At 38.4% G+C, this 20,256-nt stretch overlaps 1 protein-coding gene across 3 annotated transcripts in view; it reads left to right on the top strand.

Annotated features, from left to right (window-relative positions):
• Positions 1-19,800, top strand: part of glra1 (glycine receptor, alpha 1) — a 59,886-nt gene extending 40,086 nt beyond the window's left edge. For all 3 annotated transcript variants that reach the window (XM_084430308.1, XM_084430306.1, XM_084430307.1), the window contains 3 exons: positions 442-656; positions 3,311-3,457; positions 15,889-19,800. In XM_084430308.1, the coding sequence (XP_084286434.1) occupies positions 442-656; positions 3,311-3,457; positions 15,889-16,179 (653 nt within the window). In that variant the 3' untranslated portion in view covers positions 16,180-19,800. The remainder of the gene's footprint in view (positions 1-441; positions 657-3,310; positions 3,458-15,888) is intronic.
• The last annotated feature ends 456 nt before the right edge of the window (positions 19,801-20,256 follow it).

Raw genomic sequence — 20,256 nt, 5'->3', positions numbered from 1 at the left:
TATTTGTTTTTTTGAAAGTACTATTGACAAAACGTATATTGTGTATCTGTCATATGGGAAAAAGCAGTCAGTATATACACTGACTGAAGTCTGTAAGCTGCATACATTTTATTCGCTAAAAAGAACCATCTCGTCAGAGTCATTTGTTCGAGAATCAGATTCACTAAAAAGTAATTCATTCTGTAATTGGACTACACTGGTCATGCTCTCCATTTTGTTCTGATTCAGTGTCTGTATTTTAGTTTGGTAAACTGTTAATTGAATCAAACATCATCTGTTTCTGGTATTTTTTTTTTATTTTATGGAACTGTTTCTAAATAAGAACCAGTTATTCCTTCGCAACCCTATTTAAAAGGGCTGTCTTAAACCTGCAAAGACAAAACTCTGGAGAATCACACAGAACATGAAGACAATGAAAGCCACATACTATTTGTGTTTCAGGGAAGTTTACCTGCATAGAGGCTCGTTTCCACCTGGAGAGACAGATGGGCTATTATCTGATCCAGATGTACATTCCCAGTCTCCTGATTGTCATTTTGTCTTGGGTGTCCTTCTGGATCAACATGGATGCTGCTCCTGCCCGTGTAGGCTTGGGCATCACAACTGTGCTGACCATGACCACCCAGAGCTCAGGATCTAGAGCTTCTCTTCCCAAGGTCAGTTGGGTCTCCAGCATAATTATCTCAACAATACAATGCCCTGATGGTGTAGAGTATACTCTGTTCACAAACATATTTTAATCGATTTCGTTTATACCACTGCAATATGTCATGAGCTGTAGAATGCTCAATCCCTGTCCACTGCTCGTCTACATAAACATCATCCTGATCAAACTCAAAGCTCATAAAAAAAAATATTTTAAGACTTAAAGGCCTGGTCCCACAGATAGGTCTTAGATTAAGCAAGGATTAGGCTTTGGTTCAATTAGGATATTTAAGTAGCTTTTATAAACATGCCTTGGAAGAAAACATGACTGGTTTGCATCTTGAGACAAAACAATGGCTCTGATATATTTTTAAGATATGTCAGTGCAAGTTAGGCTACTTTTAGTAAAAACAGCTCAAACATGCATTTTAGTCTGGGTTAGGCTTAAGCCTTGTCTGTAAAACTGGGGGGGAAATTATAAATCTATCTTTGTATCTGGCCACACTGAGATAAATAAGAAAGTAAGACTGCACGATAAATCGAAATAAAGCCAAATTTTTTAATTATATAAATAAAAACAGTTTGCAGTGGCTCAAAGCGGGTCAGTTTGCAGTTGGCAAAGGCTATACTCCACACGAGCTCCATCTCTGCATCTGCTCTGTGTTTGGATCGCCTTAATGTGCATTTGGGAACACAACATGTGCCAACCATCTTCCCATACTGGTAATGAGAAGCAAAAAGGGCCAGTCAAAATAAAAGTTTGATGTTATAATTTGAAAATTAAGAAATTAAGACAGCCATAAATATAGTATAGTATTGTTATTAGTATTGTAATTTTACTTTTGCAAAGTAAACTTCTAATTATTTTCATTATTATTATTAAATACAGTGAAATAGTACAATAGTAATTTTATTTTTGTAATAATAATATATATATATATTTTTTTAGCCTTATTGGTTTATCATCTCAAAAATTGTGCAAATTATTTATAATCACAATTTTAATCAGAAAACTTTGCAATTAGATTTTTCCCTAATTGCTTGAAGTCAGGAGCATTTCTTTGATTCCCAAATATTATATTTAGGTTGACTTGGTTTTGCCTACACTTTGTATAAGTTCATTTTACAATTTATAAACATATATGTTTGTAATATTTTTACAAGGCAAAATTTCAACTGCAGGAGTGAATTTCTTGTACAAGATGTTTATTGCCAAAGTGCTGTTTGTCAGAGACATCCCAAATAGACATACCAAGTCATACCAAAATAACACATCCAGGCTATTCATGAAGAGTAATCAAGTTTAGCAACCTATTAAGCTTATTGCATTGGTACGGCCAGCTGTACATGTGATTCATTATTCATTAATGCTTTGAATGCATTGATAGGCATTTGTGGTAATGATTTTTCAATGACCTGCTATTATTACTAATTTATATATAAAAACTGAAATATCTAATTTCAGTTGTAATTCTGATGTCCTTTTTTCTGTGTGTGTGGTTTTTGGATATTGTTGGCATAATTACTTTATAACAGGACAGAAATTGTACGCATCATTTCTCTGTACCTGTTTTACTTACTCAGCATGCTGTAGTACTTCATAGATTTTCAGATCCTACATGCAGCGTCAAGATGAGACAGGATATTGCTGTAGTTTGAGATGCTGATCATCATTTACATGCACCATGACTTGTCACACGTGCCGTTCAGGTTTAAATAGGTTGCCGTGCTTGACATTAAAACCTCTAGCTGGATTTATGAAGTTAATAAATCCAGTTTACTGAGATCATTCCTAGTTTTGACATTTGGCAGATGATTTTGAGTCTTCTCACCGCAATACTGATCATGCAGGTGTTGAAAAAGGCCATGTTTTTTTGAATGTCAGTGCTCAAGCCATGTCCTTGGATGGCTGTACCTCCCCTGTGTCCAGCTGCGTTTATCTAAAAAACACAGCTTTGTCTCTTGGCTTAAGCTCTAAAGACTGTTCGGTTTTGATAGTAGTAGGTGTTACTGATGGAAGTAATTGTAAAGGTTTCAATTAACGAAAGAGAAGCGTTCCAATAAAGCCATATGAGATTAGCGGTGAAGATCAGAGCCGAGTATTTCATCAGCGCTGTCTCACCCCAGCGCGCTCCCGTCATTTCAACAATGCTTTGTGAACCGTGCACTCTGTAATGCCACCTAAACTCCACAACCACTTTGGTCACTGGCTTGTCAAATAAAGTGAGTCTCAGCCAAGCCGTCGGGCCGGCAGCCCAGCTCTTTTCCAGGCCAAAGAAGCAGCTCTCTGCGCCTCTCCCAAAGCGCACTTCAGTCGTCTCTATGCGTAGAGACCGGGCCACTGTCTAACAGCCATCATTCTCTGAGAAAAGAAAAAAAATGCATAAAGATTCGCTGCTAAGCCTAAATTCTTAAAATTGACATATTTTATTCATTAACACTTTGATCCCCTATCTCAGGCTTGGTAGAACAGTCCTTTTAGCTCTCCAGATTTCAGATGAAAGGTATTCTTACCTATAATGGGCATATTTTACGACTTTCTCAACTAGAAAGTTCTGAGCATTGAGCCAAGAGTGACTCAGTGAGTGAACTTTGAGCCAGGCGGTGACTCAGAGTCGTTCTTCGTCGCTCGTTGCAAATCCTGTTGATTTCTGTCTTGCTGCAGGTCTCGTATGTGAAAGCCATTGACATTTGGATGGCAGTGTGCCTTCTCTTTGTGTTCTCTGCTCTGCTGGAGTATGCGGCCGTCAACTTCATTGCACGCCAACACAAGGAGCTGCTGCGCTTTCATAGGAGGAGAAGGCATCTTAAGGTAAACCCTACAGTACAAGCACACACTATCTACAGGCCCTGCAGATGCAGTATTACACATGTATTTGATCAAAATTTGAATACATTTTATATTGTAATTTATTCCTGCGATGCAAAGCTGAATTTTCAGCATCATTACTCCAGGAATCTCTTCAGAAATCATTCTAATATGCTGATTTGTTCAAGAAACATTTCTTATTATCATCAATGCTGAAAACAGTTGTCCTGCTTAATATTTTTGTGAGAACCGTGATACATTCTTTTCAGGATTGAAAGTTCAAAAGAACAGCATTTATTTGAAATGGAAATCTTTTGTAACATTATAAAAAAATGTAAATAAGTGGGTCTTTCAGAAGGGAGTCGTCATATTTGGGGGAACCGGATTGATATTTTCTCCTGATTTTAGCATGCTGAGACTGAAAACAACATAATGTGAGTTGAAGTTGAAACATTAACGCTCCTTCCATTCATAGAGTAATGTGAGTTGGCATGGTGAAATCTTTCAAGTAGCTCAGAAAGCTCCGAATAAATCCTGAATCCCTCCGTTGTAATCCTCAGTTTGCCTCTGGGCTGCATGTAATGGGTGCAGTGAGATTAGTCTCTGGTTCCCTTAGCCCTATACAGGTAAATCCACAGAGACAGACTACACAGCCCTCGCTGATAGCAGTCCTTCCACCATTCAGGCGCCAAGGGCAAATGATGCAAACTGCAAATCCAACTGTTTGGTATAAATGCTACAGATTTCCATCTAATAAGTTCACAACCCAAGCAGTAAGGGTTTGGCTGGTTAGCATGGACCAGTAAGCCAATGCTGGTAGATAACTACACCAGTCTGGGGAGGGAAATCATCTTTGTCCATTGACTTAATTGAAAAATAGCTCTTTATTTGGACAAATACATTTTTATAAAACTGTCATTCAAAAGTTGGTTAGACTTTTTAATGTTTTTTGAAAGAAGTCTCTTATGCTCAGCAATGCTGCATGTACTTGATTAATTTTACAGTAAAAACGTTAATATTGTGAATAACTTTTCAGTATTCATATATTTTAAAGGGGACCTATTTTGCCCTTTTTCAAAGTCTTGATTGTGTTACTAGAATAGGTTTTCGTGGTTGAATGTTTAAAAAAAAACAACTTGAATGTTTTTTCACATTTTGTACACTGTTGCATCACTTCTCTTCCTAGTCTGTCAGTAACGCTCTGTTTAGTTCCGGTCTCTATTAAGCCCCTCCTTCTGAAAAGCGCAACATGCTCTGATTGGTTGCCTGGAACAGTGGGGTTGTCATTGGTCAACCTCTTCGAGTGTGTTTGTGAAATGTCACTCTTCTTAACATAACTGTTAGTTTAAACGCACTACTAACGCCACTCAACCAGGCCACACCCCTTTTTTTTTCTCTCTTTTTTTTGGGGGGGGGGGGGTATGCCTTGGGCGGGAATTATTTAAATGAGAAATATAGTGACGTGTTTGTTCCCGTGTACGTTCACTAGTCTTCAGTGTCACATGATCCTTCAGAAATCATTCTAATATGCTGATTTGCTGCTCAAGAAACATTTTATATTATTATCAATGTTGAAAACAGTTGTGCCTCTTAATATTTTTGTGAAAACCGTGATAGTTTTTTTTTTTTTTTATGAATAAAAAATTCGAAAGAACAGCATTTATTTGAAAAAGACAACAATGTAAAAGTCTTGACTGTCTTTTTTGATCAATTTAATGTGTCCATGCTGAATAAAAGTATTAATTTCTTTAAAAAACGAAACAAAAAAAACATTTGAACTGCAGTGTATATCGAAATATTTCATTGGCATAGTATGTTTGCCAGTCATCATTTTTGTTCTCAAAAGCATGAAATGGAAAATATTTTTCAGTCTGTTTTGCCCGTCACGGCTTTGAATAGCCATTAACTTGAACGCTCTCAGATAGCTCTCCAAGCATGAGACTCCATGTAATGGCACGTGACCATGGTTGTATGATTAAATGTTTGTGTGTATATGGAGTGTTTTTTCATTTCAGGAGGTGCAGCACAGCAGTAGGTTTGCTGCATTATCATTATCACCCCCTGGTTAATGAAACTCCCCAGCCACAGTGATCCACGGCTGGGGTTCAGCCCTTCATTCTGCCTCACTGGAGCTATCAGTCAGTGCCTGCTCTCTGCACTGCAGCCCGGAGCTGTCACCTCCCTGCACTACACAATAAAACAACTCCCCGGCATTACCATGGGCGCTTATCGACCTCCTCCTCCTCCTGCATATGTCTCGGAGAGGCGTCGGGTGTAGAAAGAGGATTCCCCCTGCTGGACAGCGCTGAGATATGTGCTCAGCAGTGGTGGAAATGACACCAGAGCAAACTCGTTTCAGAGACTGCTGTCCTGTAAACACTTGAATATTTATTGATATATAAATCATGACACGGTTTAAAAAAAGTGGGCAACCTGAATCTTACTTGTCACTCACAGTCTGACTTACTGTAAGTCTCACTTACCTAACATAAGGTAACTACTGAGTGGCTCGAAAATAAAAAATAAACTCTTAGGCTGCATCTAAAATCACATTAGTAGGTACTTATTTTGAATGAGTGCTTTGCAATTGTTAAAAAAGAATGTTCTGCCCAGCCAAACAAAAGAAAAGTCACTCTTCGGATTTAAATAGGCAAATGCTAGCATGTTATATGTTTGGCAACAGTTCTTTTAACTCTAATTGATGGGGTGTGTAGTTTTCATTTCTTAAACAACCATGTAGGAAGACACGTGATGGCCATATTCCAGGATGACAATGTCAAGATTCATCAGGCTCAAATTTTGAAAGAATGGTTGGAGGGAGCATGACGAATCATTTTCACACATGAATTGGCACCTCTGAGTCCAGACCTTAAACTCAGTGAAAGTCTTTGGGATGTGCTGGAGGAGACTTTACAGTGTGATTGACTCTTGCTTTGTCAATACAAGATTTTGACCAAAAATGTATGCACCAATCAAAGACTCTTAAGCATTTGCCTTTTAAAATCCAAACAGCGACTTTTATTTGGCTGGGCAGTGTAGTATGAATAGGTGTAGTATGAATGAAATCTGGACGTACTGCATTCAGTTGTTTTGCTTAACTGCCCTTCACAAATCCTCTTCCCTGGTCTCATGGGATAGTAAAGTGTCTATAGAGTGCACCAGTCAGGTTCCGGAAGTAAAAATCCCATTAATTTTCTCTATAGGGGAATAGGGGTTATGCGCAAAATTCTTCCGGGTTCTACAAAACAGGTTTAACTACTTCCGACCGTCAGCTACTTAGGTAAACACAGCGTAGTAATGGCGACCTTCTATAGCCGGTGTTTACAGGAGCTACCCCGAATATCAATTTCCGATGTACACCGTATTGCCAAACGGACGTCCAGAGCCAGCTCGCTTGGCTGAGCGACTGGCAGGCTGAAGTTGTACCGGGCGAACAACACCGGAATTTCAAAAGGTGTCGGCCCCTTTCATTTATATCTTCAGGCATAAAATGCCGACTGCAGACAGTGGTGTGTCTCCTTATAACGAAATTATCATGCCTAATGTTTCGGACCCATATCGCCCTGACTGACTCATCCTTTGGGAACTGGTGGAAAGTTAATTTTCCCCGACACAGAGCAGATCGGCACACAACAAAAACTGCTGTTCGAATTTTCCCGTTTCTGATATTTCAACATTCGTGACATTTTAATTCAAACAAATACACTAAAGTTGGATCAGAAATAAGAATTTTATTATGATAAACGAAAATTAACAGTTACCTCAGAGATCACCTACCGCTGCAGATGTGTACGGAAGTGAAAAGCGGAAATGATTAGACCTGTTTTCCGGTTTGAACGCTGGGCGCTCCGCATAACCCCTATTGGTTTTAACGATCACTTAACAATGAACCATTAAAGACAGACCCACTGTGAGTTAAAAAGGTTATTAATTGATGGTGTTCAAATTATTTGTTTAAATACTCATTTTCAACAGAGGAATTCCTGTTGAAAAACTACATTACTCATGAAACTACAGTGAAATTTCCACCAATCAGAGAATTGCAACAAGTAAATTGCACCAAAAGAACAGTTTAGTACCCACCCACTCCCATGAAGCACTTTGTGTGACTTAATAGAAATAGTACTATTCTACTCTTACTATTTCTTGCATATAAACATATGACAGAAATAGTAGTATTGCAAGTATGTTACTAAGAATTCAGCCAATGTTCGAGTTGTGTGTGCGTTATGCATCAGACAGTCAATAAACAAAGACAAAACTAAATAAAAAATGTTAATATAATTGAATTATGCATACAGAGTCTTAATATTTAAAATGAAGATGCGAGTTCATTTGCATAAACAGACTGTAATTTAGCTCTCATCCTTTAATACAATGTACTTTTAGAGCATTTTTACTAATAGCTAGATTATTTACTGGAACCAGTCCAGTTTATTGCTACACAACGTGGGTATAACAGAGTACAACAGACTGCCAGACTGCACGGCCTGACAGTGCTGTATTAATAACTGGGTGAAGCAGTGCGACCTCTGGACTGCAGATGTCTTTGCTTTTCCTAACAATGACAAGTGTGTATTAGTGAGTAGCCTATTGATGGAGAGTAATCACCTTGTTAGGGCTGATTGTGATGCAAGGCGGATCGCTCATAGGGAACTCTGAACGCTGCAGATGCCGTTCGTACGAGTGGGGATTGTCTATACAAATAAGCATGAGGAGATAAGCAAGCTTCCTGGCCATCTTGAGTTAGGGTGGCAAAGGTGCATAGTGAGGCTGATTCGTGTCATTTTATTTGGTTTGGTGCAGCCTGAATTATAGTGCAGTGTTTAATAGAGCCAGAGGTGTTGAGTGGACTTGGCACTGGACTGTTAGTGTGCCGCAAAGTACTGCAGTCTTTTGTTGTTGCTTATTACCCAACTCTCTTGAATACTTGATTCTTATTTGTCAGTCAGTTTCAATCAGCAGTCAAATACTTTTGAATAATGTCCGGTGACCAGGGCAATTTTGTATAACTGGCCGCACATCCAGCCTCCTACGAATACAATAATAAATGAATAAACATTACATATTGATTGGCTTATTTTAAGAAGTCATGTAAAAGTGGAATAATGCACAGTCAGATGGTCAATATTACCAAATAAACCCCTATAGCAGGACGCAAGCTTGCGTCAGGGTCCTGATCACTTTTTCAGGGTTTATTAGTGGTGTTCATCTAGTAATAAGGCTTCTTGGTGTAATAAACCTCTAACCACAAGTATTGAACTTCAGCATGTAGCATGTCTTGTACCGCTTGTTCTGCAGACATGAATGAGAACTCCAATCATGTGAGTTGTTCAGGAGAGGATTGCATTTCTAATTTATATAAATAATTAAGTTACATTGAAGGAGAGACCTGAGACACATGTAGGGACCAAAATATGACATTTGGATAAGTTCTTTTGACTTGAGTCAGTAAGCAACCACCCATAAGACCCTAGGAACCTTATCGCAACATGCTAAAAACCACTCAGAACACCTTTACATAAGCCATGGGTTCATTTTCCACTGTGGGGTTGATAACAGCGCTCTTTGGAATGTAATACAAATGTGTTAGTTGTTGCCTTGGTAACGCAAGAGTTTACAGACGATATGAGATATAAATAGCGGCCATGTTATAGATGATCATATATTTTTATTATTAACTTGTTTACTTTGTTCAAATAATGTGCCTGGTCAGTTACAGAGAAACTAGTAGCCAGGCAACAGACAAGTGACCAATCCTGAGTGGCGATGTCACTACACACATTCTACCAGCACAGTTAGCCAACCGTGCTGAGAATTCTGGGCTGAGAACTGCAGTGATGACATACTTTTGTTGGCCAATCTGGAAGTTGGTATCACTCTGGTTCCCTCAACAAAAACCCTATACGATTTTTACATTGGCATTTGGATTATTGCATAAAATAAGCTCTAGGACCAACCAAAAAATTCTTACACGGTTTGTTCATCAAAATAATCTTTACAAATTAATGCAACTTTAATGAATTTTGAAGAAAAAAAACTGAAGGTAGACTATAAATTAAGTGCACAACTTAAACGTCACCACCATTAAGCTTCCGACAAATCAATCTTCATTAAAAATCTACAAGTAAGAACATTTGAGATGGATTGGTGAGACTAGTGAGTAGATGAGTTTTCCTGCTTGACATAATGCTTCATGTCCCTGACAGCATCTGTAGTCCCACTTAGCCAATTAGCAAATATTTTTTAGAAAACACGTAAACACTTGAAAAAAACGTTGGGCCTCATTAATGAAATTTTGAGTAATTTGCACGTATAATGGACCTTTCTGAAAACTCTCAATTCACAAAATTCACAAACGCTTCGTAAACATCAGATTTGAATTCCAATCATTCATGCACGCTCATTCACAATTTGCATAATCCCCACCTATGAATTACAACTACATAAATTACGTGTCCAGGAATGCTGTGGAATCAGGATTAGCTCCAGTATATTGCGTAAATGCAAAAGAGACTAATAGGCCGTTATACCTTACAATAAATAATCAATTGACGTGTCCACCAAACCCAGCACCAAACCCAGTCTTATTTCAAAAAACGACCAACTGGTGGTGCTTAAGAGCGCTTTGGAGGCGCAACAGAGTTGCTTTGGTTGCTATGATTTGGAATATCCACAGCAGTAACGTCTTACGATCTCATTTTGAAGAATATTACCGAATATAAAAATGCAGTAACGAGCAATATTAACTGACGGTGACGAGCGCTGCGTTTTACCCAAAGTTGAACAGTTTTCAACTCTCAGCTATAAAAAAAATGTGTATATATATTATTAGGGTACATAGTGCATCAAAATAAACCTCTTTTGTGGCCGCAACTAGGGCAAAGCGTTTGCATTTTCGCCAGAAAAATGTTTTTGGCAAATGCTTTGTTATAAGAAAATGCACAAGGCTAGAGACGTAGTGCAAAAGGCAAGCGTTTCGTTTAATTAGTAAGCATATTTAGAATCAATGGTTGGCCTGAAATGTCGCTATTGAGCCATCCATATTCTCATTGTACTCTGGAGGTCACTGCACATGACAGGAATAGAGAGGTTTTTAGATGTGGTTGGACCGATACAGGGTTGAAAAATATTTGGGCCATTAGGGAAACCTGAAAGGCATAATATGCTCGCATGAAATACACCAAGCAAATGCTGTTTGTCGGCTTCTCATTTGAATTCCCAGCATTTACATGGGCGCAGATGTTTATTGGAGAAAAATCATATTTTTGTAAACATGTATTCATTCAAGACTCATAAGCATTGGGCACATCAGCATAATGCCTGAATCTGTTTCATATGCAGCTCGTAAAATATTCATTCCAAGTCCACCCATAGGTGATAAAACAACAGACGCATGTAAATGCAATGCATTGCAATGGCCTACGCAGATAAATGTAGGACATCATCCCGGTCTCAACGTGTATGATAGAGGTGACTTTCACTTTAATATATGCTTTTATATAAAATCATCCCCATCCCGGACATCTGATGCAAAACATTTTTAATGTATATAGATGTATACGATAAAAGCATGAGGCTGCTATTTTACAGCCGTTTCGGTTTCTGTCGTTTATCACAACGTCCCAATAAAAGACATCCAAATCATCAGTCACATCTACGAGCTTTGATTGATGAAGGAGCTGAGAGGTCCTGTATATAGTGGCGGACACCACACCCCTGATTTGCAAACGCTGCCGTGAGCAGCATTCTGACGTTCGGTGGTAATATTGCACTTGGAGGTTTAAAGCGGAGGCTTGGGTTCTGCTTATTGTTTTTTCCCTCCCCTCTAACAGTTGGACTGGGAACGCAGCTGGCACGCCTAATGCAGTAATGGCGGAGGTTTAATTAGGAAGGGAGGGTAATGAATCTGGCAGGGGCCGGGCCGGGAGGGAAAGTGACGCAGGACGCAGCGGTGCCGCAGCCCGACTCCTCTTTACAGCTCCACGTCACGTCTCGGAGCCACCACATTAATCATATGGCAGCAGAAATAAAGCCGAGCATCCGTAATACTTACAAATGGCGAGCCAGTGCAACTGAAGGACAAGGAAAGGTCGTAGCACACTGGCATCAAAGACAGTGTCGTATACAAAAACAAAGGGGCAGTGGAATAACATTAGCCCCTCACACACACTCGCATCCTAGTGTGATCTTCCATTTACCCCTGCACACATTAACAGTTATAAATGGGATGGCTGAAAGACAAGGACAGAAGGAGGACAAAGTGTCTAAAAATGGAGTCCTGTGTAGAAAATGGCTGATCTTTCACTAAAAGCGAGCGGGATATTTCCCAGCGCTAGATGTTTGCACCTGCAAATTGAAAACATGCATTACGAACATAATGATCCCATTTCGCTTCTGCGGTTTGTGTTTAAGCAGGCACAATCATGGTGAAATATCTACCCTTGCTGAAATGTAATTAACCGAGGTGGTTATTTTGGGGACTGTTTTCATTAACGTGTAAGATCAAGTCCATCTGCTGAATCTCAAATAAGAGAGTGTGGAGGTGGGGAGCAAGGCAAGGTCAGTCCATTAACTGATATGTGAAATATTGTGACCTCTCACAGCACCCTCTAGCTGACACGTCAATAGTTAATACTCATAAAAACGTGTAATCCACCTCACAGGACTGGAGGACTTAAAGGGATACATTTAAATTCTCTCATTTATGTATATGATTTTCTTTCTGCAGATGACTACAAATATTTGTAGAAAAATAATCATCTATGCGAGTGCACATAATGCAAGTGGACATTAACCCAAAAGCTGAAGCCTCAAAAAACAAACAAAACAAACATGAAGGTAATCGATACGTGCGACCCCAGTGGATGAAGTGAAACGAAGCAATTATAGCAACTTCTAATATAAACCATCACTTCCTTCCAACTGTCATATGTGCGTTTATGACTTCACGCTCGATGAAAACATGAGCATGTTAAGAAGCACTTATGTCACGCTTCACAACGTAGCAATTCACGATGTTCTCATGAACCCACGTATGACAGTTGTCCGAAAGCGATGGTTTATAGTTTAAATTTGTTTGAATATTAGTTATTTTTCTTACACCTATCGTTTTGCTTCACTAAATATTGATTTATCGACTGGGGTCGTATGGATTACCGTCACGATTGTGTGTTTTTTTAACGTTAACTCTTTTGGTTTCTGTCCACTGGCATTATATGAGGGCTTTTCACACCTGAACTAGTTAACACTGGGTCATTGTAAACCTTGGTAAACAGAATCCATCTTCCTTCACATTTCACTCTGCTGATACTTTGGGGTTAACGATTAATCCAGGGTATTCATAAATTTCATACTGTACATTCCTGAACCCTAGGTTAACGTTGTTATTTGCATATTTGCGTTGTCAGTGTCATTGATAGGACGCAGTCTCTAGCATTGAGCATACTCATATTATACAGTGCTGACTGTGCAATCAAGATTTTCCTTGAATGGACGTGTCACCATTTGACCCCCCCCCCCCCCCAAAAAAAAACACTGAAATGCTGTTAATATCCAATACTACCTTTCCTTGACTGTCCAAAGCCCCTGAATATGAAGCACACGATTGATTGTTTCTGTTTCGGTATTGTAACACCACATAATTTCACACTGCAAAAGTTTGGAAATGTGAGATTCACACGGGAAATGCAGTGCTAACCCTGCTTCTGAATTACAAGTGTGAAACGTTCCTCTATCAAGGGTTAAAAGCGTCGTAACCCCGTATTACGTGCAGCTTAAAAAGCACTCTGGACTCTCAGAGATGGATTATTTTATTTTTAATATTCCATATTAAAAAAAGTCATACATTTGGAATGGCATGAGGGTGAGTTGTAGACAATGAGAGAATTAAAATCCCTCAAGCCCCTTTCACACAGAGCGTTGATCCCAGAAAACTCCCATAGAATTGCTAGAGTGCCTTCTGTGTGAACGCAAACATGTCCCAGGATGGGGACCTAGTAACAAATAGGGGTTTTCGCACCCGAGAAACCTTACATAGTTCCTATAACTGTTGGCTACCCGGATTTTGACGTGTTCGCACCGCAGGAACTAGGAACGATTTTAGTTCTAGGAAATCCTTTTGGAGGAACTAATTTAGCTCCCACTTCAGAGTAGGGTCTAAACCAGCACTATAGGAACTACCAGTGACGTTAGTGTACGCTAACTGGCCAGACGCACGTGAAACACCAGCACCCGCCATTTTAAAAAAAGCAGTGTAACTCCAGAAACTAACTCTACGAATATGGAAAACAGTGATGGATGGGCCTCTTAACCCTTACGCTAAGGAGAAAATAAAATGCAACTTTGAGTGGACCAAGCCAAGCATGATAATGTATTTCTGCTCAGCTAGCGACATTGGGCATCAACCACACGGCAAACGCTAATAAATGTACATATACTGTCTACTTTCTCCAGAGGTGGGAGTAAGTCACACATGTTCAAGTCACAAGTAAGTCTCAAGTCCCTACCATCAAGTCTCAAGCAAGTCTAAGTCGCAGTACACACAACCAAGTCAAGTCAAGTCAAGTCAGTGGTTCACTTCAAGCAAGTCAAGTCGAGTCATGCTAAGGGTCAAGTCAAGTCGAAGTCAAGTCACAATACCAAACAGAAAAAAAGTAGTTTATATTGGCCTCAAACTTATTTATTTTTCCCTCAAAAATGATTACCTTTCTTATACATTTATATCGTAATATTCATATAATTTATTAGCATGCATTTATGAACTATTGTCATTGGAAAAATAGAGCAAAAACAGAGAATATTTGGAATATTATGTCTAAAATGTCACATCACAATATTCACTCTTTGTTTACTGAACTGTTTTATAAAATCATTATCACATTTGCAATCGCGCCAATATTCTGGAAATATTTTTTAATATCATGTTATAATTATAAAAATAATTTTTCCACCACATTTCGAATTTTGGGTGCATATTAATTCTGCTGGCATTTTGCCCCCAACCCCCTGATAACATCTGACCCTGCTTTAAGAGAAACATAAAACACAAACGACAAAACATTAACAGTTTTCTATGTTGTTTTTTGTCATTGGAAAGAACGACATATTTGGCTTTAAAGCATGATTTGAAAGAAATGTGGCAAATGTTATACAAAACATATGCCATCATTAATTATCATTTGAATATTGACAACATTAAGCTACATTTGAAAACATAATTGTGTATAAAGAGGCATGCTGTTTTGACCAATATTCTCTCTAGATTTAACGATAATCAAATTAACTATAACAAACAGGTTAAACAAGCCATAGCTTACTTTTAGACATGTTGAATGAAGTTCGACTGTTCGAGGTTGTGATGGTCGTCCGATATCCCTTGCCAGTTATTATGCGTACAGCAAATCTTCTTGTATGAATATGGTCAATTTCTAGTGTTTATATCCAAAAAGAAACGATGCTGGGAGATGTTTTTGTATTTAGCGCGCTCACCGCGATGTATGTTTTTTCTGGGCTTGTGCAGCGTCACGCAATCGCGCAGAATCTGATGACTGGCATCAATGGTTCCGTTGCTTTCATTTTGTTCATCAATTGATGTCGCGATGATTTATATAAAAATGTATATCAAGTCATTCTCGAGTCATACAGTTCAAGTCAAGTCAAGTCTCGAGTCATTGGATCTCAAGTTAAAGTCAAGTCGAGTCATCATCTTAATTTAGTCAAGCAAGTCTCAAGTCCTTAAATTTGCGACTCGAGTCAAGTCATGTGACTCGAGTCCCCCATCTCTGACTTTCTCTGTATAACAGTTCTATCTAATAACGTATTAGACAGGACTGTTGAACAGGTCGTAACCTAATGAAGACAGAGAATGGGAGCGCTGTGTGCTCAGGCTCTGGCGTTCTCAGCGCCGTCCAAATAAAAGTCACAACAAGCACAGCTTACGTCACTTCAGAGTTCCTACTGGCGGTGCGAAGGCAACCAGGAAAATGTTCCTAAGGGAACCACCCTTGTGGCTTGTTCCTAGAACTACCCGGTGCAAAAGCCACTATTGCTGGGATCAGTCCCAACAAAAGTGAACAAAAGGCAGGACCAAGGCCGTAAGGGGCGTGTCATATTGATGACGCACGTGTCGACGCAATGGCGTAGTTATCGTGCGACTCTTTGACCAGGGGTTTTAAATGCAGATCAATATTCACATTGTACAGTAACAAAGAAGAGAGTTTGTATTCGTCACCCTGATGTCACGTGTGAACGCACGCACAGATTCCAGAAAATCGCTGGCAGTGTGAAGGAATCAAAATCAGACGATCCCGGGACACATTATCAGTGTATTTTCCGGAATCTCTGTGAAAGGAGTTCAATAAAAGCGCATTGTTTAAGGTGAAGCGTGTGAATAATGTGTTTCTTGACCGATCAACACCTGTGCTGTATTGCAGGAGGACGAGGCGGGAGACGGGAGATTCAGCTTCTCCGCCTACGGCATGGGTCCGGCGTGTCTCCAGGGCAAAGACGGCATGGCCATCAAGGGCAACAACAACAACGCACCCACCTCCACCAACCCCCCTGAGAAGACCGTAGAGGAGATGCGCAAGCTCTTCATTAGCCGCGCCAAACGGATCGACACGGTGTCGCGTGTGGCCTTTCCGCTGGTCTTCCTCATTTTTAACATTTTCTACTGGATCATTTACAAGATCATCCGCAGCGAGGATGTTCACAATATGAAGTAAATAATGCAGTAAAGAGATCCGAATACACCCGTCTCTACACCCCTCCCCACATCCCACCGTGCCCGCCTTTCTCTCACTGCAGTGCTCTCACTCGCTTTCGGTGATGACGAGTCCCCGGCAGAGGTATTTATTCCTCTTTTTTTTTCCCGTCTCTTTCTCTCCTGTCCTTCTGAATAATCCGGACCTGTGCAATAGCAATGCAGTAAAATGCATGATATATGAATGTGGCAATATATTTACTAAAAAAATGAAAATGACTAAAAGTAAATATTCAACTTAAGAACTTCTGAACTGATGACTGGGAATCCAAGAGGAAAACTTGTACAACTTTTTTTGCAACTTGAAGACGCACTGCATTGCGAGAATATGGAGAAACATTACTGCTGTAATATATCATATATTTAAATGATAATACTTCCATAAGAAAGTGATCGAAAATTCAACTTTTTTTGGTGTCTCGAGGCAGTTTGGGGCTTCCATGATTATACGATGAAAACGTTGCAGAGACCGAGATTTGTTTTGGTACAGTACGTGTCCTGGATGTTTCATTCTGATGTCGATTATTAATGGATCTTGATGAGTGCCAGTGAAAAAAATATATATATATTTATTCGAGCTGTGGTCAATGTGTTCCTCTATCTGTGCTCATTTAAATTTTTGGTTTGTTTGTTTTTAAACATCAGGTTATGTTCTGCTCATGTGCCAAAAGTCATCTTTTAGGTTGACCAAAAAACTAAAATATACAATTTCATTTATTTATTTATTTATTTATGTGTTCACCGTTTGATATATTAAAAGCCAAAACAACCCTGCTAAGGGTTGAGGGGAGGAAATACAAATAATTTATTGGTAACACTTTACAATAAGGTTCATTAGTTAACATTAGTTAATGTATTAACTAACATGAAGTAACCATGAACAATACATTTGTTACTGTATTTATTAATCTTTGTTAATTAATAAAAATACAGCTGTTCATTGTTTGTTCATGTTAGTTCACAGTGCATTAACTAATGTTAACAAGATTTTAATAAACTATTTGTAAATGTTGAAATTAAGAAAGATTAATAAATGCTGTATAAGTGCAGTTCATGCTAACTAATGTAGTTAACTAATGTTAACTAATTAACCTTATTGTAAAGTTACCATTAGATACATGTAAAATAAATCAAATATACCTTTAAGCATTTTTTTTTTTGCCATCGTTTTCATCATCTCAGAGTATGTCAGAAACGGACAGAAAGAAAAGCAAAGGGATCTTTCATATCTCATACTTCAACGGTGTTATTTTTATAAGCTTGGTTTAGCAGTACAGCCAGTGCCATGATACTAGATCTATATTTCCAACCAAATGTATATTACAGTGAATTTCTTTTTTTCAAACTATATGTATAAACACTGCATTGTGCAACAGAATAAAAAAAGTGCACAAAGGTTTAGTTTGTGAAATTTAGGATGCATTTTCATCTGGCTTCTCTATGCAATAATCCTACAGTATATGCAATTATTTTTAGTGTTCATCATGTTGAATATGGCCGATTTATTCCGAAGGCCCCAAAAGATGCTATTTCGTACGTGTTAAATTTTCTCTTCCAGTCATGCTCATTTGCTGTCTATGCATGGCGAATTTTTATTTTTTTATTTTTTTGTGTGTGGTGCAGATGATATAGATGTCATTTTTCACTTTTGTAATGTTTTGTTTGACTGCCGAACTGAAGAGAAACACCATTATACAAAGCGAGCATGTGTCCGGACTGTGTGATAGATGCTCTGTGTAGGATATGCAAGATTTTGCCATGCGTGACATATATATATTTTTTCTTTTCTTTTCTTTTTTGTTTCAAACCAAAGAGCAGTTTTGTTACTCTGTAGTCAATTTGCCTTTCCGGTTTTCAAACTGAAGTTTGACCAATTTTTGTCGTCTCCATTTCGTCCTGTTTGACATTGACCAATTTTGTAAGACCTGTGACATTTGTAATTTATTCAGTTTTTCAAACATTTATTCAAGAAAACCTACAAGCATATATCTTTATACACTGCGACTAGTCAGACATTTTGTGACAAGAAAAATATTACCAAGAAATCCGAACTTGCATCTTGGTCCAAATGGTATCATGATGTTTTGATGTACCTATATATTTTTTGGTTGAGAGTGAAGCTAAATAAGTTCATAGGTAATTGATGGCACATTTTAATTTATCTCATTTAATTGGTTTCATTTCTTTAAATGACCAGGCATCATGGTAAATTTGAAGGGCTATTTTTGATTCTTAACATCAAATCTTCTCCCTCAAATGAATCGGCTTGTGATAAAGCGCTCAAACGTGTGATCTGAAAACTGGTTTATACCTCACCGGTGAAGACACTGGGTTACACTATATATTAGACCTCGCTGTATGATACGTTGAGCAGAAGCGGAGTTCTACTCGAGAACATTGTAATGTGAAACGCTATCCACATGCAGCACAATGTAGCAAGAACACATTTCACACATCATTTGAATGTTCACACATGATGAATTGTGCTGAAAGGAGTGTTCACGACTGGATCTGTAACATTACAAAACGATATAAATCATTGTTGTTTCAAATAGTCATTCTTCCGGCAGGTCCTGTGTGAGACCGATAGAGGCACACGATGTATGACATACATCACAGTGTACAGTGTGGAAAGTCATAAAGTTGCTTTATACACTTGATGTGCTCATTCTTGAAATGGGAAACGCAAATATGTAGTCGAAAACACATTTAGAGAACATTTGTAGAAATACGTTCAGCTTCATGTTGCTGTTAATGACCGATTTCTTTCTTGATGAACCCTGCTTAAGGCTGTTGACGATGTTGCTGGACTGTCCCGTGTGTAAATGACAGCAGTGACGCGCCCCGGGCCCTCACACACGCAATATACACGACGAGTTATAACAAATAATACTGGCTCGGGAACACAAGGACAGTGTGATGTGAAATATGTGCTATATGCAAATACGATTTGTTATTTGGCCTAATTATCATGAAAATATCAATTTAATGTCCTGATGATTTCTGACTCTTATTTTGAGGCATGTTTCTTTTGTGTGTGTTTATCATTTATTTATTGATTTATTTGTCCTGTTTTGATTTAATGCCACCTTGGATTCGATCGCAACTGCCCAGGAAGTGGTGATCTCTGAGTGATGATTGGCATGGCCATCATATGTAACTTATGTACGCAAAACTGTGGGTAAAATTTTTATTTTTGCACAAGTTGGTATGGCCTTAATTTTGGGGTTTATTTGCTTCTATTGTGGATTGGCACCAAGTGCATCTCTTCATTTGCTTCTTGTCATACTCCGAGTGCACTTCCAAGCAGTGAAAAGAACAGCAAATTCTTATTTTTTATGTTCCAATACTAAAACATGGAATTTTTTGCATGAATAGAATTAAATGGCAGATATTTTTGGCTTGTACAGAAATGTGAGCAATTTGAAGAAAAACGGAATGTACCATTTCTGCTATATCTGTATATAACACAATATTTATTGAAATATGTCATAATGCTAAATCTAATTCTATTAAAGGTTTTCTGAACTAAAACATCTGAACAGTTTGTGAGAATTGTGAAATTTGTGTGAGCTAAACTAAGAATCACGTTGGGTATGAGCATATACATACATTTTTATATATATATATATATATAACACAACTTTCAGGCACAATTGATTAACAAATAAACTGCGCTCCCATTTCATTGTTGTTGTGGATATTTTCAGCAAACAGTTTGCTCCGTACATTCAGTTTAACAGCATTAAAAAGGGAAAATGTTATCATTCAAATGAACTGTGTATGTGCATTTTAAACACATTATGTTCTTCGTCCAGGCAAAGACGGCAACATCTGAAATCCTTGTCCTTGTGGGGACATTTTTTGGTAACTATGAGGAAAAGATTATAAATCTTTTTTTTTTTTAAATGCTGTGATGTGAAAATGTAAAAATGTTTTCTGTGATGGGTAGGTTTAGGGTTAGGGGATATAATATACATTTTGTTCAGTATAGAAATCATTATGTCTTTGGAATGTTCACATATAATATGGAAACCGT

This window comes from Rutilus rutilus (genome assembly GCF_951802725.1).
Source record: "Rutilus rutilus genome assembly, chromosome: 14".
In the NCBI taxonomy this organism is placed as follows: Eukaryota; Metazoa; Chordata; class Actinopteri; order Cypriniformes; family Leuciscidae; genus Rutilus; species Rutilus rutilus.
Note: the sequence above shows the minus strand (reverse complement) of the source record. Positions and strands in the feature narration are given on the sequence as shown.